Source organism: Somniosus microcephalus, chromosome 9 (genome assembly GCF_052327205.1).
Source record: "Somniosus microcephalus isolate GS21.2 chromosome 9, FLI_Smic_1.0, whole genome shotgun sequence".
Taxonomy (NCBI): domain Eukaryota; kingdom Metazoa; phylum Chordata; class Chondrichthyes; order Squaliformes; family Somniosidae; genus Somniosus; species Somniosus microcephalus.
In genome coordinates, this window is record NC_140995.1 from 126,568,038 (window position 1) to 126,590,519 (window position 22,482).

General features: G+C 47.5%; 1 protein-coding gene across 1 annotated transcript in view; it reads right to left on the reverse strand.

Annotated features, from left to right (window-relative positions):
- The window catches only part of l3mbtl3 (L3MBTL histone methyl-lysine binding protein 3), a 236,328-nt gene that overhangs the window by 141,988 nt on the left and 71,858 nt on the right, over positions 1 to 22,482 (reverse strand). The window contains exons 6-9 of the mRNA XM_085997143.1: positions 13,558 to 13,657; positions 10,340 to 10,434; positions 9,258 to 9,362; positions 7,091 to 7,226 (exon numbers count right to left, since the gene is read on the reverse strand). Of these exons, the coding sequence (XP_085853269.1) occupies positions 7,091 to 7,226; positions 9,258 to 9,362; positions 10,340 to 10,434; positions 13,558 to 13,657 (436 nt within the window). The remainder of the gene's footprint in view (positions 1 to 7,090; positions 7,227 to 9,257; positions 9,363 to 10,339; positions 10,435 to 13,557; positions 13,658 to 22,482) is intronic.

A 22,482-nucleotide genomic window follows, 5' to 3' on the forward strand; every position in this document is an offset into this window, starting at 1 on the left:
GCCCGACAGGCAGCCAGCCTGCCAATCTGGCTGGCTGTGGCCGGGAAATTAGTTGAAAAAATTTTAAACAGGTCCTGCCGTTAAATTCGGCAGGACCCGAGAACTTGTACTTCCGGCTTTCTCGGCCTCAAATCCTCCCCCATCTCCCTTCCTGCCTCACCGTTATTATCGGGGTCAGTGAATCAGCATCTTAACATTTAAGTGTCATCCAAACTTGATAATGACTTCCTATCAATAAAACTCTTGGGGGGAGAAATTGAGTATAGCCCCGTTTGGGGCGCCAGCCTCGCCAGGGCGCTAAAAGTAGCGCCCCGGAAACATTCGCAGCCGCCCGCTGGAAATGGAGTTGTTGCGCCCCAAAGGGAAGCGCAGCGCTACTGGAGGCGCCCCGCATCCCTCTTGGGGCGCTGCAAGTGAATATCGTGGCGCAACGTGCCGCAGCGCCACACGCTGTGGCACGTCGCGCTGCGGTATTGCAGGCCTTCCTCCCCTTCTTAAAGGGAAGGGGCCTTGTGCAGCGCAATCTGGGGCCCAGCTGGGCCCCCGAGGATCGGGAGTGCCGGCAAAAGAGCCCGGCACCGAAGAGAAGTGCCGGGCTCTTGGAATGCAGCCAGCACTCCGCGGGGGGGAGGCAGGGGCGGTTCAGGAGGCCAGGGACGGGAGCGCAGGCAGGTGCTGGCAGGCGGCCAACAACAAAAATGGCCGCCCCACACCTCGCCTTTAATTTGCGCCTCCCCAGCCACACGTAGGCCCCCACTGAACCGGTCGGACATAGCGTCCGGCGGTATATCAGGGGGCGCTGCCGAATATCGTGGCTGGGGCGTCAGCGGGGCGCTGCGCACACCGATGACGTCATCAGTAGCGGCGCAGCGCTAATGGTTAGCGCCACCGCTAATGTCCCGCGGAATTTAGCGGGAGGCGTGGGCAGTGCCACGCCTGGGCGCGAGTTAGCTTGTGACCCACTTAGCGCCCTCTTAAGGCGCTAATGGGTGGCGCAACCAACTGAATTTCTCCCCCTTGGTTCCTTTGGGATGTGGCCATCATGAAACAGCATATGTGGAAATTCCAGTAGCAAACTTGGGCAATTTTAGCAAATACAATGAGAAGTGGTCTGTAACCTTTATTTTTAAAATACAGACATTACATATTCAGATCAACTGCTGAAATTCCTCAACTATGGAAACACTGCAATGTTCCAGACAGATTACAAAAGCTGGTCTTCTTTACTGACAGTGTGGAACAGAAGCCCAACACAGAAATCAAAATTGGGATCTTTAGCGCTGGCCATTAAGGCCGGTTTGGCAGAAAAAATTGCAGCTGCCTTGCTTCCGCCCGCTTCCGGCACAGAACACGGCGGCCGCCATCTTGGGCATGTCGGCAGCGCTGTTGTTGCCTGCGCTCGCCGCACATATATAAATGATGCAGATCATGACCTCAATCGGCGTGCAATGCCTGAATTGACACACGATCTGTGATTTTCAATGGCGCCGCTCTTAATACCGCCCTCTCCAAACCCCTTTATGACCGGGATATCTGGGATCGAATCATCTGCCTGTAGTACCAGTGAACACAACCCCAATTCCCCTTTCAACATTTGTCCCACACCTTACCTTCCCTCTGTTACTGACCATGGAATGAAGTGCGTGCAGCAGTACAAGAGAGACGCTGCCAGCGCTTCTTTAAGGGGCACACACAACTTTCAGGTAAGCTTAGATTTTTGCTTTTGGGCTTTTTTTACATTTTATTGTAGTAGTGGCTTTGTGCAATACATTAAAAAAGTTGTTAAAGTGTGCAGGGAGTACTGCTGGATGTTTGCAAGGCTTTGGCTGTTAAAGGAAGGCCTCTGAGAAGACCACTTGCTTCCAGTCCTGCGGGCTCTAGTTGCAGTCCCCCTTGGGCTGCAACATCACATGGAGATGAAGCAGAGGCAGCAAAGGGGACAAGCTGCTCGCAGAGGGAGGAGGAAGCAGGAAGAGGAGGAAGCAGAAGAGGAAAAAGCAGAAGGCAGGCTTGGTTAAAGTGGACTGGGAAAATATATTACAGGGTAAGACTGTAGAAAAGCAGTGGCAAACATTTAAGGCGCTATTTCATAACTCTCAGCAAAGATGTATTTCAGTGAGAAAGAAAGACTCTAAGAGAAGGATGAACCATCCATGGCTACTAAGGAAGCAAAGGATGGTATCAAACTGAAAACAAAAGCATACAATGTTGCGAAGAATAGTGAATGGCCAGAGGATTGGGAAATTTTTAAAAACCAACAAAGGACGACTAAAAATATGATAAAGAGAGAGAAGATAGCTTATGGGAGTAAGCTAGCAAGAAATATAAAAACAGACAGTAAGAGCTTCTACAGGTATATAAAAAGAGAGTAGCTAAAGTAAACGTTGGTCCCCTAGAGGATAAGGCTGGGGAATAGAAACATAGAAGATAGGAGCAGGAGTAGGCTATTCGGCCCCTCGAGCCTGCTCCGCCATTCAATGCGATCATGGCTGATCATCCAAGTTCAGTACCCGGTCCCTGCTTTCTCCCCATACCCCTTGATCCCTTTAGCCTTAAGAAATATATCCAACTCCTTCTTGAATATATTTAATGAATTGGCCTCTACTGCCTTCTGTGGTAGAGAATTCCACAGGTTCACCACTCTCTGGGTGAAGAAATTCCTCCTCATTTCTGTCCTAAAAGGCCTACCCCTTATCCTTAGACTGTGACCCCTGGGTCTGGATTCCCCGACCATCGGGAACATCCTCCCTGCATCTAGTCTGTCCAGTCCTGCCAGAATTTTATAAGTTTCAATGAGATCCCCTCTCATTCTTCTAAACTCTAGCGAGTACAAGCCCAATCGACCCAATCTCTCCTCATACGTCATTCCTGCCATCCCATGTATCAGCCTGGTGAATCTTCGCTGAACTCCTTCCATGGCAAGAATATCCTTCCTGAGATAAGGCGACCAAAACTGCACACAATACTCAAGATGTGGTCTCACCAAGGCCCTGTACAACTGCAGCAAGACATCCTTGTTCCTGTACTCAAACCCTCTCACTATGAAGGCCAACATACCATTTGCCTTCTTAACCGCCTGCTGCACCTGCATGCTTACCTTCAGCGACTGGTGCACAAGGACACCCAGGTCTCGTTGCACTTCCCCTTCTCCCAATCTATTGCCATTCAGATAATAATCTGCCTTCCTGTTTTTGACAGCAAAGTGGATAACCTCACATTTATCCACATTATATTGCATCTGCCATGCTTCTGCCCAATCACCCAACCTGTCCAAATCATCCTGTAGTTTCTCGGCATCCTCCTCACAGCACACACGCCCACCCAGCTTTGTGTTGTCTGCAAATTTGGAGATATTACATCTAGTTCCCTCGTCCAGATCATTAATATATATTGTGAATAGCTGGGGACCAAGGACTGATCCCTGCAGTACCCCACTAGTCACTGCCTGCCACTCGGAAAAAGACCCGTTTATTCCAACTCTTTGCTTTCTGTCTGCCAACCAGTTCTCTATCCAAGTCAATACCTTGCCCCCAATCCCATGTGCCTTAACTTTACACGCTAATCTCTTATGTGGGACCTTATCGAAAGCCTTCTGAAAGTCCAAATACACCACATCCACTGGTTCTCCCTTATCTATTTTACTAGTTACATCCTCAAAAAATTCCAGCAGAATTAATAATGGGAAATGGGGAAATGGCGGAGACTTTGAACAAATATTTTCTATCGGTCTTCACGGTAGATGACACTAAAAGCATCCCATTAATGGATAATCAAGGGGCTACTAGGGTCGGGGGGGGGGGGGGACTTAAAACAATCACTATCACTAGAGAAAGTACTAGGCAAGCTAATGGGACTAAAGGTGGACAAGTCCCCTGGACCTGATGGTCTGCATCCTAGAGTCTTAAAAGAGGTGACTGTAGAGATAGTGGATGCATTGATTGTAATCTACCAAAATTCCCTGGATTCTGGAGAGGTAAGAGCGGACTGGTAAACCGCAAATGTAACGCCCCTATTTAAGAAAGGAGGGAGACAGAAATCAGGTAACTATTGACCAGTTAGCCTAATATCTGTCATTAGGAAAATGCTGGAGTCCAGCATTAAGGAAGTGGTAGCAGGACATTTAGAAAATCATAATATAGTCAAGCAGAGTCAGCATGGTTTTATGAACGGGAAATCATGTTTGACAAATTTGCTGGAATTCTTTGAGGATATAACGAGCAGGGTGGATAAAGGGGAACCAGTGGATGTTGTGTATTTGGATTTCCAGAAGGCATTCGATAAGGTGCCACATAAAAGGTTACTGCACAAGGTAACAGCTCTTGGGGTTGGGGGTAATATATTAGCATGGATAGAGGATTGGCTAACTAACAGAAAACAGAGAGTCAAGATAAATGGGTCATTTTCATGTTGGCAAACTGTAACTAGTGGGTGCCACAGGGATCAGCGCTGGGGCCTCAACTATTTACAATCTATATTATTGACTTGGATGAAGGGACTGAGTGTAATGTAGCCAAATTTGCTGATGATACAAAGATAGGTGGGAAAGCAAATTGTGTGGAGGACGCAAAGAATCTCCAAAGGGATATAGATAGGCTAAGTGAGTGGGCAAAAATCTGGCAGATGGAGTATAATGTGGGAAAATGTGAGGTTATCCACTTTGATAGGAAAAATAAAAAAGCAAATTATGATTTAAATGGGGAGAGATTACAAAATGCTGAGGTACAGAGGGATCTGGGGGTCCTTGTACATGAATCACACAGTTAGCATGCAGGTACAGCAAGTAATTAGGAAGGCAAATGGAATGTTGGCCTTTATTGCAAAGGGAATGGAATATAAAAGTAGGGAAGTCCTGTTACAACTGTACAGGGCGTTGGTGAGACCACACCTGGAGTACTGCATACAGTTTCGATCTCCTTATTTAAGGAAGGATATACTTGCATTGGAGGCAGTTCAGAGAAGGTTCATGAGGTTGATTCCTGAGATGAAGGGGTTGTCTTATGAAGAAAGGTTGAGCAGGTTGGGCCTATAATCATTGGAATTTAGAAGAATGAGAGGGGATCTTATTGAAACATATAAGATTCTGAAGGGGCTTCACAGGGTAGACGCAGAGAGGATGTTTCCCCTCATGGGGGAATCTAGAACTAGGGGGCATAATTTCAGAGTAAGGGGGCACCCTTTTAAATCGGAAATGAGGAGGAATTTCTTTTCTCAGAGGGTCATGAATCTTTGGAATTCTCTTCCCCAGAGAGCTGTGGAGGCTGGGTCATTGAATATATTTAAGGTGGAGATCAACAGATTTTTGAAAGGTAAGGGAGTCAAGGGATATGGGGAGCGGGCAGGGAAGTGGAGTTGAGGCCAAGATCAGATCAGCCATGATCTTACTAAATGACGGAGCAGGCTCGAGGGGCCAAATGACCTACTGCTGCTCCTACGTCTTATGTTCTTATGTTCCTACATCTTATGTAGAAGAGGAAAAAGCAAAAGGAAGGAGGCAACCCAGACAACCCCTTTCTGGCCAGACTATCGGGATCAAATCATTAGCCTGCAGTACCAGTGAACACAATCCCAATTCCCCTTTCAACATTTGTCCCACACCATAACTTCCTTCTGTTACTGACCATCACAGCGTCCTCTTGGTCACAATGCTGAAATAAAAGCCATCACTTTCCAATCCAACTTTATCCATGTATGCATCCAATATGACAACAAAAATCAACTAATCACCTTTGTGCATTCCGTTAGTGACTGTCTTTGCCTATCCTTGTCATGTTGCGCAGTGCTACCCCAGTGGTTACAGCATGGCTGGTGGAAGGCTGCTGACTTTCAGTGGGGGACACTACAGATGGACTTGCAGGATGACCTTGAGGAGTTGGTGGCTGGGAGTGTGAAATCGAGTGATGGTGTTTCTTCTTCTTCACTCTCCTCTCCCTCTTCCTTGCTGGGCAGGCTGGATTTCTTGGGTGTTTGAAATGAGGAAGGCACAAGGGTAGGGTTGTGGTGAGGGGTAAAACAAGAGCTGCATGCTTACCAATGTGCAGCTTGTACATCAGAGCCAGGTCCTGGTGGCAACACTGCTAGCAGTGACCATCTCGGTGATCTGGTCACACATCCTTCTTTCTGGAGGGCCTCCTGGATGTAGAGGACCACTCTTCCAGTGTTGACACCCTGCACAAAGTTGGAGTGCTGCGTCCAAGACCCTGTGTGCCCTTTCCCTGACCTGGTGAGCCATTTGTGTTAGTGCTGAAGCACTTTTAGCATTTTTGATGTGCAGAAGGCAGTTCAGTTTAAGAGCTGCTGACTGCCTTGAAAATGAGCAGGCTAGCTTTAAATAAAACCAGCCTCGCTCCAGCGACGAGGACTTCAGCCCCCTGGTGAGCGCACAGCCTGTCAGCAGCATGTTCCGCGCTAGGCTGTGCGCTCCTATCATGGTAATTAGCAGGCAGCGCCAAATTGACGTGCTGCCTGCACTTTCTGAACGGGCGTGGACATATCTCACATCATGGTGCCCGTGCCCCTTTTTTTTTTTTTTTTAAGCAGTATTGAATTTCACCCCCATAGTGTTTTAAAATCTACGCATTTGCCTGCTTATTGCTTAGCCCACCAAAAATGGATTTACAAACATTAGCAAAAAAGTGAGGTCATTAATGATGAACTTGTGAAACATTCCACAGATGTACTCAAATCAAAAATGGAGTAAAGGTTTAATGAGTAGGTTTCGGCTTTTTCTAGGTGTTTTTTTCCTGTCCTTGTTGATATGTTCCTCGCAGCGACATGGCTTGAGACTGAAACTCAGCTGTGAAGAAAATCACAAACCCATGACCCATCACACTTTCCTGCTGTTCTTTGGTGTTCCACGCTACCCATTAAAGACTTTTCACTACACACTCGGGCTTGTCGGGCATTAAACAGTCGGGTTAAACTTCTATTTGAAAGAGAACTTAATGCAAATATTTGTTTAGAGTTATCTTTGTAACATACTTAGTGGTCAATAACAACTTTTCCCCATGTTTAATAATAATTTGAACGATACTTAAAAAAAAAGACTTGCAAATGGTCCACAGAAACATGTCTGAATTGGTTTGGCACCTACCTTTAGGAGGGTTAAGCTTATGTCCAGTTTTCTCACACCATCCCACGGGGTGAATGTCTGATGAGTCTGCATTTACCCAGAAGTCATAGCAATCAGAGTATTTGTCAAAGTGGAGCCTTATTCTGTAGCCACACACCTGCAAAGTTAGCTTATTTGTAAATCACACATTAAGCATATCAGAAACTTACTATACTTTAAACTGAAATTACACCAAATTCTGAGCATGATCTATTTATGCAACTTGACCTCATAAATTAAACCTTTAAGCCATGGTATCATTCAGTCTATCAAAAAGAATTTAGTCCCATTCATTTCAGTAAGGCAGGGTCTTACTGTAGCTTAAATAATTTGTTGCTTTGTTTTTGTGAATAAGTCATGTTGCAAAGATCAAAGTATTTTCATACAAAAAAGCAAGTTACTTCTGCATTAATTTGTCTTTGCTGTTTTGTCAGAAAACTATTTGGTTTTAATTTAAATAAGTGTAACTTAATAGTAAAAGTTAGGAACATAAGAACATGAATAGGCCATTCAGCCCCTCGAGCCTGTTCCACCATTCAATTAGATCATGGCTGATTTGCATCTTAACTTAATTTACCCGCCTTGGTTCCGTAAACTTTAATACCCAATATCCTTGCCCAACAAAAACCTATCAACCTCAGTTTTGAAATTTTTGATTGACCTCAACAGCTTTTTTATTTGTTGGGGGGGGGGGGGGTTAAGAGTTCCAGAGTTCCACTACGCTTTGTGTGAAGAGGTGCTTCCTGACATCACCCCTGAACTGGCTAGCTCTAATTTTAAGATTATGTCCCCTTGTTCTGGACTCCCTTAATAGCTTTATTGTTTTAATATGCATTCTTACATATACAGACATAAAAATTACAATAAAAATGCAGCCCTTTTCCATACAGTACCTTCAAACATCTATAATATTTATTTGCCATCAATAAAAATTGTTTATAGGAAGTCCAATAGCAGACCGATGAACTCCAAGGTCTGGGCCCTGGGTTCAAATGCTTGCAACAGCTGACATTCCCAATTCAACTTTCTCTAGTGGGAGACTATCAGTAACATTTTGCCAGGCCACAGGAAGGTGTGATCTGCACATGTGTGGGTGAAAAGAATGAAAATTTAAAAATATATAATTAGCAGACATCGACCCCATTACAAAAAGTGTGTCTGCTATTAGACAACAGAGAATATTCAACACCTCTGGAGAAATCTAGGGGTGAAAACATTCAACATCCTCAATGAAAGAGGACAGCATGGACATTATGAGAGACTGATAGAGCAATCTTTAATTTATGATGAAATTCACAAACCAAAAATATGTCCATTATAATAGGTCAAAGCATTTGGAAATGTTATTGTGTTTGTTTAAAAAAATTGCTAATTACTGTTTAGATATCCCAATAAAAGGACACTAATTTTATGCCACAGATTTGCCACTGCATCAAGAGATGACTTAAGAACAACATATAGGTCCAAGTTTGATTAACTTATATTGCGAACAGATTGCTGATTTGGGATGGGACTTTTATCCAAAATGTCACAAATATGCTATTTTCAGTACATATCGTATACAGAAATCAGAAACTGCAGCAAATGAACACTTGTCAGTGTACTACACTTAATATTGATGCAAATGTTGGAATAAGGCCAGCACATACACAACTACAACATAGTCCTTCCTCTACAGTTGCAAACGGTGTGAGTTGTGGCAGGTCACAGCTCGTTAGCTCTGAAATAATTTTGGAAAACATGATCCCAGAAATGTGAAAAAGACCAGCAAGATCTCCAAAAAATGTTGGTCCCCTCTAGTTGATTTAAAAATAATGTTTTCTATTTCCATGGCAGATAAAAATTGTACAGGGATTATTGCACCGTAGCTGTATCAAGTAGCACAACAGGTTGAAATACAGCAATTTATTGAAACCTCACTTCCCAACTGTAACATGCCACGAATCGCTAACAACTCTATCAACATGGTTTAAAAATAAAATAACCTGCAGGCAGCAAAATGTGACAAGACCTAATTGGAACTGAAATGCAATATCACAAATGTTTTGAAAAAGGGCCTTGCGGTTACTCCCAGCTATCTCCTATATGCTTGGCAATATACTTTTCTATTTGTAGTTACTTTATCAATAGATGATGTTTGAAGACATACCTCAGCCACAGTAAGAACACAGTACATGGATGGATGTTCCGGGTCAACCCCTTCAAGTTTCATTCCAACTTTAAATCCATTTTTGCTCTGTGGGTATGACTGGCACTAAAATAAAATAAAAGATAAGATTAAGAAAAAGTGTACATTATCTACGCAAAATAGTAATTTTTTTTCTGGACTACAGAAGCAAAAAAAACATGCTCTTAAGCAGAGATCAGGCTATTACTGTACAAGTCAATGTAAGCAAAAATAGTAAAATGTCTTAAAGGAGGAGAGAGAGGTGGAAGGACAGAGAGATTTAGGAAGAGGTCAGTCTTGCAGTTCTTCTTTTCACCATCTCCTGAGGTTGAATGTCTCAGTGGACACAGTACTCAAGGTGAAGTCTGATCAAAACACTATACAGTTTGTGTATGACTTCCTCCAAAACTTACTGTACCCTTTTCTCTATATAGTTCAGCAATCTGCTTGTTTGACTGCTGCTCCCCAGTGATTGGGCACGTTGAGCGTTGAGTCTACCAATACTCTGCATCTCTTTCAACTTCACCCATAACTATTTCAACACCACAGACTGCTTACACCACTCACTTTTTTTCTATGTGGTAGATTTCCATCTTCAGCATTCCCAATTTGTGAAGCTCTGCATTGGATCTGCTGAACTTACCCCATACGTAATTTTTTACACACTTGTCCATATTGAAATTCATCTGCCCCAGTTCTGCTCAATTAAATACTTTGTCAGTTATTATCTATTGACTCCAGAATCACTAAAATATTTGGGAGGTTTTTTTTATTGTAAGAGAGGGGAGCTTTACACTTTTACATGCCAGTAGTGAGAATGCCTAATGAAATTGGTCTGCTGCAGGCGGAGGAGAGTTGCTCGTGCTCAATGTGGTTATGCATTCACAGATGCAGTTTATTTTACAGGATGCACTCAGACGTCAAGCCTACAAAATCTTACGGTCACCTTTTGGGGATGGAGGATGTGTAAGCATGGCATACAATTTTACCACACAACACGCACGCTCACATTCTACTGCATGACACTGATGTATAATTTAACAATCATATATCTAGAAACTAACCTCTTTAAAAAGCTTCGTAGGTGCCACAACAGCTTTTTCCTCTTCCAAATAAGATGCCCAACACCAAGCTTTTCTCTTTCCACCAAAAGTTAAAGCTGCGGAAACATGGTATAGAACATAAGTTTGGCAAATATGGGTTTGATATCCAAAACATACTTTGTCAGGATTTTCAAAGCAGAAATAAATTACACAAAATTGAATTACATGCCAACTATTTTTAAATAGTTAATAAAGGTTCGATATTCACGCCCGAGAGTGGTTGCCATAAGAACCACTCCATTGCCTACTGACAGAAGGCACACGTTTGTGAGTTCGGCCTGGCCCGGAGTGTTTTTTTCCCCTTGCTCCTCCTATTCTTCCATCCACTCCACAACAGAGTGCCTAATTAGCACTAAGTGCTCCATCTTCTTCTTCTTCTTCTTAGGCAGTCCCTCGGAACCGAGGATGACTTGCTTCCACATTAAAAATTAGCTCTCAGGTGACTGATGAGTCCAATGCGGGACCTACAGTCTGTCACAGGTGGGGCAGACGGTGGTTAAAGGGGCGGGTGGGTGGGGTGCTTGGGTGGACGTGCACTGCTTGCACTTTCGCTTGCTCCCGGTGAAGAGACTCGAGGTGTTCGGCGCCTTCCTGGATGCTTCTCCTCCACTTTGTGTGGTCTTGGGCCAGGGATTCCCAAGTGTCGGTGGGGATGTTGCACTTTTTCAAGGAGGCTTTAAGGGTGTCCTTGAAGCGTTTTCTCTGCCCACCTGGGGCTCTTTTGCCATATCGGAGCTCCGAGTAGAGCGCTTGTTTTGGGAGTCTCGTATCGGGCATGCGGACAATGTGACCCGTCCATCGGAGCTGATCGAGCGTGGTCAAAGCTTCGATGCTGGGGATGTTGGCCTGAGCGAGAACACTGATGTTGGTGCGCCTATCCTGCCAATGGACTTGCAGGATCTTGCGGAGACAGCGTTGGTGGTACCTCTATCTAGTGCCCCAGACAAACACCGCAAAACTGGGTCACAAAGTGGGTCAATTTTAACCTAACCCGTCAGCCTGACGGGATCAGGTGCAACGCTGGTTTTACACCCCGCCTGAATTTACTCTCATATCGGGCGGGGTGTAAAACCGCCGTTCCACCCAAACCTGAGAGATTCCTGGCCAGCGAGATAGGTTAAAATTACCCCCTGAATATCAATCAAGGCTCAGAAGTGAACTCAGGTTACCTGGCTGACAGTCTAAGTTTCTTTTGCTACCAAGTTGCCCTAAAAATAAAATCACAAATTGCTAAAAACATAGCACTGCTCTACCACTAGATATTATTAAATGTATGACACCAAGGCCTAGAAATTGGGTTGGGGCGCCAAAGTGGCGCAAAAGTCGCCTGAGCGCAGGATTTAGCGCAGCGATCGCAGTGATACCGATCGCCAGAAATTCAGTTTCAGTGCCCCTCGAGGGAGACGGGGCGAGGCTCAAGGCGCTCCGCGTCCCTCTTAGGGCGCTGAAACTGATTATCGCCGCGCTAAGGGCCACAGTGCCACACGCTGCGGCACGGCACGCTGCGGTACTGCAGGCCTTCCTCCCATTGTTAAGGGGGAGGTGCCTGCAACAGCGCGATCCCCGCTCGCGAGTGCCGGCAAATGAGCCCGGCACCAAGGAGCAGTGCCGGGCTCTCGGGAAACAGCCGGCAATGCCGCGGGGGGGGGGGGGGGGGTTTAGGAGGCCGGGGACGGAGGTGCTGGCAGGCGGCCGCCCGCACCTCCACCTTAACTAGCGCCACTACCGCCACAGGTAGGCCCTGTGAACCTGTCGCTATTTGCGACCGGCGTTAAAGAGGCGGGCGCGACCAAATATGGTCATCGGGGCGGGAGCGGGGCGCTGCGCACACCGATGACGTCATCGGTGGCGGCGCAGCGCTACAGGCTAACGCAGCCATTAGCGCCCCGCTAAATATCGCGGTAGGTGTGGCCAGTGGCGCTAAAGCCACTGAGTGCCCTCTTTGGGCGCAAACTGGTGGCGCAGCCCACTGAATTTCTAGGCCTTGTTGTTCTTCACAATTCTTTTAAAGTTGGAAATTGGTGTTACAAGGTTTAAAGACCGAATATGATAAGGAGACCGGGGGGGCGGGGGGGGGTGGTGGTTAGGAGGCCGGGGACGGAGGTGCTGGCAGGCGGCCGCCAAAAAAGCGGCCGCCCCGCACCTCCACCTTAACTTGCACCGCTGCCGGCACAGTAAGGCCCCGTGAACCGGGCGCGGGTAGCGCAACTGTGGCGTTCGCTACCAAATATCGCGAACAGGGCACGAATGGGGCGCTGCGCACACCGATGACGTCATCGGTGGTGGCGCAGCGCAAATGCCTAACGCCACCATTAGTGCCCCTACTGAATATCGCCGGAGACGCAGCCAGTGGCGCTACAGCCACTGACTGCCTCTTTAGGCGCTAACAGGTGGCGCTACTCACCCAATTTCTCCCCCCAACTCTCCACAGTTTTCCTGTAGCAGAGACAAGGCCCTACTTCAAGTTGGAGCTTTTTTTAAATTAAAAATTTTTTTTTTTTTTTTTTTTTTTTTAAAAAGCAGGTTCTGCTGCATATCCATAGTAAGAACCAGTACAATATAGATTATAAACTGCATTTATACTACAGCTGTAAATTTGTGCTTGTTAGCAACTTAAATTTACTAGTATAAACAGCAAGGAACAAAAGAACTCTTAGCTCCTCTCCCTCCCTGCCCTACCAGACTAGGTTTAAAGCCAATTATGCACCAGGGAACTGCATGGAGCTGATCAAAACAAATCAATGCAAAACAGTTGTTTTCTTCCATATAGAAAACATACCTACAAGTCTGCCTTTTCCATAATGTCCAGCACATCAACTAATTCACAGCAACCAGTAAATAGTGTGAGCACACATTCAATTCTGATCATCCTGATCCAAATCGAATGTGACCTTGTAGAAGCAGGTCTTCATTGCTTGAAAGCTTGTTTTTCTCAGCAAACAGATGGATATACAAATGACTCCAAAATAAAAATCATTTTAAACTGGGCAAAAATAAATACAGTTTTGATTTTCCTCAACAACTATATAGTCCTTGTTCTGTTTTTGGCTTTATTTCCAAACCAATTTCAAGTTGACTACAACGTAGAAATCCTAAATAGCAGCAGTGACCTTGCATGGTAATAGTTAATAATTAGATCTTGAATATTTTTTGTGCATTTTTTTAATATACCAACTTACTTTGTTTCAATAATCCAGAGTCGCCTTTTCTTTTTCTCCGTGCTCGGACGTGGTTGTTCTGAGTTACTTTCAGCATCTTCAGCTCTCCTTGCTTCTCTTCCTAAATTGCATAAATGACATTCTGATCAACCGGTCACTGAATTACACTGTACCACTTTCTTTTGGTTTTGAATGTTCCACTGACCATGCAAGTCAGCAACCCTAAAATGGCATGACCACTAGTAAACAGAGCCTCCCCCTCCCTCATCCACAATCCTAACTAATCCTCAGAAACCAGAATGAACAAGCTGACTCAATCCCTTGGCCACATTGCTCCTAGCCAAGCTCAGTCATGCCAAATAAGCTGGATGCATCAATGCACACCTCCCACAAGCACTGTGTAATCAAAATATACAATGGTCCCAATTTTTAGGGCCACCACCCAGCAGAAACGGGGCAGTAGCAGAACTTACTGCCCTGTCCCCGCTCCCGATCAACCCACCATTTTCCTGAGGGCCTTCACCAAGGTGGCCCAGGGCTGGCCCACTTCAGGCAGAAGCCTATTTATTGTAGGCAATTGGGGACCTACAGTAGTAGGTAGGATCCTAATGCAATTTTAAGGTACCAATGGGTGGAGCACGCACGATGTAGAGCAGCCTTACTAGCAGTCCTTAAAGGAACCACTGCAGCCACTAAGAAAACAGGTCCTACATGACTCTTCCAGCCCGCTGCCACCCCCTCAACCCCCAACCCCACCCATCCATGCTCCCCCACCCCCACAATTGCTTTTCACCCTTTAACAATAGATTGATGGCTTGACCCCACTGCAGTGCTGCTGGATTTCCCACCACCCTGACTGACAAGCTGCCTGTGAGCGCTAGTTCAGTGCTTGCAAATCGCTGGCATTAAAGAAAGAGGTCCGGCCCTCAAAATGGCTTGGTATCCTCGCCATCGGCGGGCTACGCAACTGCCCCACCCACCACCCTCTCGAAGTCTGCCTGTACTCAAAATCACCCCAATGACTTCATAACATATGTGGTTGTACTTTTTAAGAACACAATTAAAAAGTCTATTGATAAGTAAAACATGCATTTTTCAACTTTGTTTATAATATTTTAATTTCTTTGTCTTACCCCTTTGTTTGCACTGAACCAAGGCTAAGTGTCACAAACAGAAATTTAAAATAACTTGAGAGTTTAAATGTTTTCAAAACTGAAATGTATTTTCTTAAAAAAACATATTACTATAAACTAGATTTTCATATTGGAGAATAATTTTTTAAAAAGCATTCAGCTCCAACTTTGATATTTACTATGCAACTTTAGTCTAGACCACGAACAGTAGCTGAAATTCTGCCTAATCCAATGTATAGGGTTACATATTCATGATCTGCAGTGCTAATAAATAACTTAAATGTTAACCAAAAGACAAGGAAGTTTGCACCACTACCAATGTCATTTTCCTTTTGATCTTCAATACGGATGATACTTAAAATCCTTTCCCTCCCCCCTCCCCCCAATTCTGCACAAGTTTGCTCCAACTGGCCTTTAACAAGGCTTTAACAAACATTTTTTCCACTATTCCTATTCACATGTTTTAGGACAGTAGCAAGAATCAAGAGTAGCAGTAGAAACAAACGAAAAGTCCATTACAACTTTCAACTTGTTCAGATGTTTATTCACATTAATCTTTTGATACAATTAACACCAGAGAAAACATGTCCCATGCTGAAGTTTCAAATTAGCTTACATATCTGTATTACCAAAAATTGTGGAACTATGTCCAGCTTTGTTAACAAACATCTCAAATGTTTTACTGTCTTCAGGAAACTCGACCGTAAGCCATTAATGCAAAAAGATTGCTCAAAGTTGACTGATAAACATATTAAGAGGAAAATTCAACTTTGATGACTCACGGTGCATATTAGCTTGTAGTTATGAAGCAATAATTGGCATACAGTATCTGGGAGTTCATAAAAGGTGCCAAGATTCTGAAACTTCATTAAAAATAATTACTTTGCAATCCTAACTGCAGAGTTACAAAGGTTTAACATGACCTAGACAGAGGGCATTAAGAAGATTGCCTGAATTATTTGCAACACTTATCCGGACATACGTGCATGAGAGATTCTACCCAAATTGCTAACTAAATATTTCATCAGTACAGTTTGGATTACCTAACACCTAAGCACTTCAGTAATTTGACTGAATCACCAAAATCATTTTACCCTTTACAACACTGCACTCATTTCATTTTGATTCTATGGGATACCATTCAAAAAATCTATAAATTACTGGCGTACTGTAATGTATGAACATTCTCGTGCCTGCAAATTAAGCCTAAAAACGTTCGCTATGAATTTTGGCAGTGCCCTTCCTATCTTTCTTGCTTACAGTCAATTCATGTTTGGCAAAGCTGGTTCTGTGTGGTGCAACAATGCAAGTGTCTGTTACATAAAAGATAGGGGCAGGAGTAGGCCATTCGGCCCCTCGAGCCGGTTCCGCCATTTAATGAGATCATGGCTGATCATCCAAATTCAGTACCCTGTCCCTGCTTTCTCCCATATCCCTTGATCCCTTTAGCCCTAAGAAATATATCTAACTCCTTCTTGAATATATTTAATGAATTGGCCTCAACTGCCTTGTATGGTAGAGAATTCCACAGGTTCACCACTCTCTGGGTGAAGAAATTCCTCATCTCAGTCCTAAATGGCTTACCCCTTATCCTTAGACTGTGACCCCTGGTTCTGGACTCCCCTGCCATCGGGAACATCCTTCCTGCATCTGGTCTGTCTAGTCCTCTTAGAATTTTATAAGTTTCAATGAGAGCCCCTCTCATTCTTCTAAACTCTAGCGAATATAAGCCTAATTGACGCAATCTCTCCTCATACGTCATTCCTGCCATCCCAGGTATCAGTCTGGTGAATCTTCGCTGCACTCTCTCCATGGCAAGAACATCCTTCCTTAGATAAGGTGACCAAAACTGCACACAATACTCAAGGTGTGGTCTCACCAAGGCCCTGTACAACTGCAGCAAGACATCCTTGCTCCTGTACTCGAATCCTCTCGCTATGAAGGCCAACATACCATTTGCCCTCTTACCCGCCTGCTGCACCTGCATGCTTACCTTCAGCGACTGGTGCACAAGGACAATTACGGCAATTAACCTGGTTATTGGTGGCATAATTAATATTTAAATGGAAAGTGCATCATTTAAAAAAAAGTAAATCCTGATAAATCACTCATATGGTGCATTGTTAGCCCCCATATTTAACCACTTTTGCTCCGGAGGCTGCAGTCTGTTAACTGAAAGCTGAGTTTGCTGCATATTGAACTAAAACCTACATTTTTTTGGACACTATGGGGATTAGATTCGATGCTCAAATAGTATTGAAATTGGCAGTAAGACCAGCAAGAGCAGGAAAGGTCTGTGATGTCAGGTGACAGGCTAGACGCACCATCAGGTATTGCCAGTATGCAATACAGCAAGTCTACTGTGTAATGATATCAGCAAATAGTGATGGTATTTGCCTGTTTGATTATTATGCCTTACCAGCAGAGGGCATGTGAGAGAAGCAGTTTAGTTTTAGATGGATCTCTAAGATGGTGTCTCCTGTAATGCTGTTAACATAGTTGAACAAACTTTAGATTAAAAGACATTGGCCTAGAAATTCAGTGGGTTGCGCCAGCCGCTAACGCCATAAAAGGGCTATATTTCCGGCGCTAGACACTTAGCGCCTGAACGCAGTCCGATCTGCGCCGACGCCCAAATTCAGTTGACATTTAGCGCCGGCGCAAAGTGTTTGCGCCCGCAGCTTATGACGTCATATCGTCGCGCAACGCTGTTTGTGCGCCCCAAACCGGAAATTCAGTGGCGCCCGCCCAATGTGGGCGTGGCGCTGCTAAGAACGGTGAGGTGGAACGCAAAAGAGGCCCTGTGGGCCTCGGGGAGCGCAAATTAAAGGGCACTTACACTGACCTATAAAGCCCAGCCATTTTGCTGCAATGACTTTACTGCTTTGGATTTCTGGACAGAGACCAAGGGACAGAGGTTACAGATTTGGGACAACATAGGAGAGGTATTTTTGGCTTCTGGCCAGTGCTTTGACATTTGATTTCACTGTTTTCAACTTTATTATGGGGGCTGTATGGGGGGCCAACCCTCAGTTGCAGCATTATGTGCGAAGGGCTCGCAGACGCTGTGAGAGAGGGCCAGCCATGCCTAGACGCAGAGGGGCCATCAGGCGTCGGCAACGTAGGCCTTACGCACTCAGGCAATACCGGCAGCAGGTGTCCTATCTCACCATGACTGCGGCGCATTGTGTGAAGAGGCTGCGCTTCAGAAGGGAGGTGGTTGCAGAGATCTGCCAGCTGCTTCACACAGATCTGCGTCCACAGCTGATGTGCAGGACGTCTCTCTCGGTGGAAGTGAAGGTCACGGTGGCTCTGAACTTTTATGCAAGCGGCTCCTTCCAAGCCGCTGCTGGGGACATAGCGAACATCTCCCAGTTCGCCGCGCATCGCTGCATCCGGCAGGTCACCGATGCACTTTACGCGAGGAGACACCAATTCATCTCCTTCCCCATGACCAGACAGAGGCAGGAGCAGCGTGCAGTCGGATTTGGCAGGATCGCGGGCTTCCCCATGGTGCAGGGCGCCATTGACTGCACGCATGTGGCTATGTGGGCACCTATCCACAATGCCGAGGATTACCGCAACCGGAAGGGCTACCATTCCCTAAATGTACAGCTGGTGTGTGACCACAGGCAGCGCATCCTAGCTGTCAATGCCCGCTTCCCAGGAAGCAGCCACGATGCATTTATCCTGCGCCAGACTACTGTGGCTGACATGTTCGAGGCACAGCCTCCACCAAGGGGATGGCTTATCGGGGACAAGGGCTACCCTTTGTGTACATGGCTCATGACCCCGCTCCGCGCGCCCAGGACCCCAGCGGAGGAGGCATACAACGAAAGCCATCAAGCCACAAGGAACATCATCGAGCAAACGATAGGCGTCCTCAAGCAACGGTTCCGCTGCCTGGATCGTTCCGGAGGATCTCTTCAGTATTCGCCGGATAGAGTCTCCCAGTTCGTCGTCGTGTGCTGCATGCTGCACAACCTGGCTATCCGCAGGACTCAGGCACTGCCACCTGGCATTGCACCACCACCTCAGGAGGACGAGCAGGAGGAGGAGGAGGACCAGCCCAGGAGGGAGCGACAAGGGCCAAGGGCCGTCCGCCGGGGGCTTATTGATCGACACTTCTAGGCCCCCTGTCAGGGAATGGCCTGTGGCAATGAACGCACCTGAGGCAGCCGCTCCGCAAGCCCTCAGCCGGTTAACGCAACAACCACTTCAAACATGACACCTGGACATGCTGAATAAATCAAAAGCTTTATTTCACAAACTCAGGGCCCTTCCCACATGAAACAGACAAGACCCCCAAAAAAGTCAAAAACATCTGTCACTCCCAAAACCTGGGGAGGACTAACAAAACTTGCCCATCCAAAAGGCCTTCAACAGCAGCCTTACAAAAATAAGCCCCCCCCCCACAACAGAGACACCCCCATGAAAACAAAAAATGCCTTGATCCTCGGCCTTAACAAAATAATGCCCCCCACAACACAAGCCCCCCAATATAAAAGAAACCGCTCTCACCACACTCTAATGGGTGTGCCGAGAGGGCGAGTCCTTAGACAGGCTTCTCCGGCCCCTGGCCGACCTGCTGCTCCGCCTCAACCTGGGCCCTGCGGGTGTGGCGAGGCTGGGGGAAGGCTCATGAGGGCCACAAAGCGTGTCGGCAGATGCCCTTGGGGGTCGGCCTAGACGAGGCCTGGCCCTGGAGGGGCCGGCTGCTGACTGCTGCAGCTGTGGCTGGGCAGCATCAGTCTTAGCAGCAGCTCGTCGCACCTTGGCTGGGGGAGTGGCAGTGTCGGCAGCACCATTGGGGGCAAGCTGGCTGATGGCAGGTGCGCGCTGCTCGCCAGAGACACTGGCACTCGGCCAGGCTGGCAGTGTAGCAAGCGCAGCAATCTGGGGGAGGCCAGACCGCTGTGCTGCAGCAGGGCGGCGGGTGCCATGGCGATGCCTCCGTGTCACAGCGAGTGTGGCAGAAGTGAGTGCCCGAACTGCCCTGGTATGTGCCCGCATCAGCTCTGCCAGTGTGTGGACGGCACCACTCATCTCGCGAGTCGCGTCCTGCGCTGCCGCCAGTTGCTGCACACCCGCGTCCTGCGCTGCCGCGAGTTGCTGCACACCCCTGTCGTGCGCTGCGGCCAGTTGCTGCACACCCGCGTCCTGCGCTGCCGTGAGTTGCTGCACACCCGTCGTGCGCTGCGGCCAGTTGCTGGACACCCCTGTCATGTGCTGCCGTGAGTTGTTCGAACCCCCTGGCCTGTGATTCCCCGAAAGCCACCACACTCTGAGCCAGGGACTCAATGGCGTGAGGCATCTGTTCGACCACCCCCATGAACTCTTGGTGGCGCCGCTCAGATGCCGCCGACATCTCATCGAGGACGCGCACCTCCTGGGCGAGGACCGTGTCCGGACTGGAGGGCGGACTCTCCCTCCGGGGAGAAGGCCGCCGAGCTGGCCGACCCTTCCCGTGTGCGTCGACCCCACTTGGGCCAGGTTCTGCCCTCCCCTCCAACACCTCCCCCCTCTGGGCAGAAGGCCGGCGTGCTGCCGGAGCCTTCCCGCGTGCGTCCGCCCTACTGGGACCAGCTTCGGCCCTCCCCTCCAACACCTCCCCCTGGCTCTCCTGCAGGCCAGACGTCTCCCCTCCATTGCCATCCCCTGGCGCGGAGGAGGGTTCCCCCGATGTGCCGCCTTCCTCCTGGTCCTCGACGTCCTCCTCCTCCAAGGGCCTGGCTCTCTGCGCTTCAGGGACCACCTCCTCCTCACCAGCTGAAAGCAGGAAGGTACAAGAGTAGCTTTAGAGTGAGGACAGGCCGTCAGCGAGGGAGGCCTGAGTGGTGCATTATGCGCATTTGTCGGTCAGTGGGAAAGGATGTAGATCTGAAGCGCGAGGGCAACGAGAGAGGTGCAACCGGTCATGTCCTTACCAGTGGGTACCAGTACAGGGTCCGCCTCGCCGATCGCGACAGAGCCAGTCACCCGGCCACGGTTGAGTCGTGCCACGCTCTCCTCCAGATCAGTGAGCGCCTGGTACTCGGGACGACCTCCACCAGTGACAGCCTGGCTCCTTACATTGCTCGCCAGCTTGGCCTGCAAGAGAAAGGACGGCCTCTAAGTACAGTGTGGTGCCCTGTCGCTGGGTGCACTGCCTCCCATGGTGGAATAGCTTGGCCAGTGTGGTGCCCTGTTGCTGGGTGCACTGCCTCCCATGGTCGAATAGCTTGGCCAGTGTGTTAAGTGCAGAAAGTGCTATTGATGAACATGCAAGTGCCATTGCTGCGGGAGGAGGGCTGCCCATTAGGCCTTTGAGGTCCCTTTGCCCATAATGTGAGGTGCACATGCAAGGATGAGGGGGACACTGGAAAGGGTACTCACCTTCACCATCCGAGTGAAGTCGTTGAACTTCTTGCGGCATTGGTCCGCACTCCTGGGGACATCACAGGTGGATGACACCCTGCGGGCGATTTTGCCCCAGGCTCTCCTGTACTGGCTCCTGGGAGCCTTCCTGCCACTGTCCGGGCACAGGATCTCTCTTCTCTTCTCCACACCATGAATGAGCACACTCAGAGCATGCTCTGAGAAGTGCTGCGCTCGCTCACGGGCCCTCTCCATTGCTCCAGGCGCTACTTTGGCACACCAGTAGTGCTGAGGCCTAGCTGCAGGGCTCCAGTATGCAGGGCGTGGCAGCAGTCAAAGTTGACCCTTCCCCCTTTAAGAGCTGGCCGGCGTCAGGGTGTCTGCTGTCAATCAAAACATGACCGCACCTGCGCTGCGCCCGGCTTCGGCGTTATTAGGCCGCATCGCCGGCTTAGCGCCGGAACACAGCATTTCAACGCCAGTTTCAGCGCTCGGCCAAACTTAGGGCCAACTCTACTGAATTTCGGCGATGTGGCCTACACTTTCCGGCGGCCGCTAACTTTAGCGAGCGCCCGAATTTGGCGCCCCAAAAGTGTCCAGACTGAATTTCTAGGCCATTCTCTTTCATCAATGTGTCGTCATTGAACCCACATAGAAATCAATACATGGTGTCAGAAGTGATTGAAAGAGATGAAGAGGAAAAATCTGAAGTTAAATCAGCTCTCTACATATTAGCAAGCCAAAAGAGAACATCGTTACTTACCTTTGGAGAATAGCTAACGAAGTGAAAAATGGAAGGTTTACACCCACCGGCGAAGCTTCAGTTGACAGGTAATGTGGCTGAAAGTTGGAGGAGGTTCAAACAACGTTTGGAGTTGTATTTAGCGGCAATCGGAGCTGACGAGAAAAGTGATAAAATGAAAGCGTCAGTGTTCTTACATGTCGTGGGTGACGAAGCGCTGGAGGTGTATAATAACTTCACATTCGCTGCTGATGGAGACAAAATGAAGCTGGATAAAATAATGGAACAGTTTTGAGGCCTACTGCATACCTAAACGTAACGTGACGTTTGAGAGGCACAGATTTTTCACATGTGTACAGAAAATGGGAGAGACTATTGATCAGTATGTGACTGAACTGAGAAACAGAAGCAAAACATGTGAATTTGGGGGACTGACAGACTCGCTGATAAAAGAAGACTGGTGTGTGGTATTCCAGATAATGGTCTAAGAGAAAGACTGCTAAGAGAGCAAAATCTAGACCTGGGAAAAGCCATAGCACTGTGTAGGGCTACAGAGACTGTGAAGTTGCAGGCAAAGGAGCTGTTCAGTGGCAGTAGCTGCAACGTGGATGCAGTGAGAAAGAACGGACACAAACCGTTTAACAAAAAGAGCGCCAATGTGAAAAAAGAGGCGTGGCCAGCGAACAAAAATGAAAGGGGCAATCGAAAGTCATG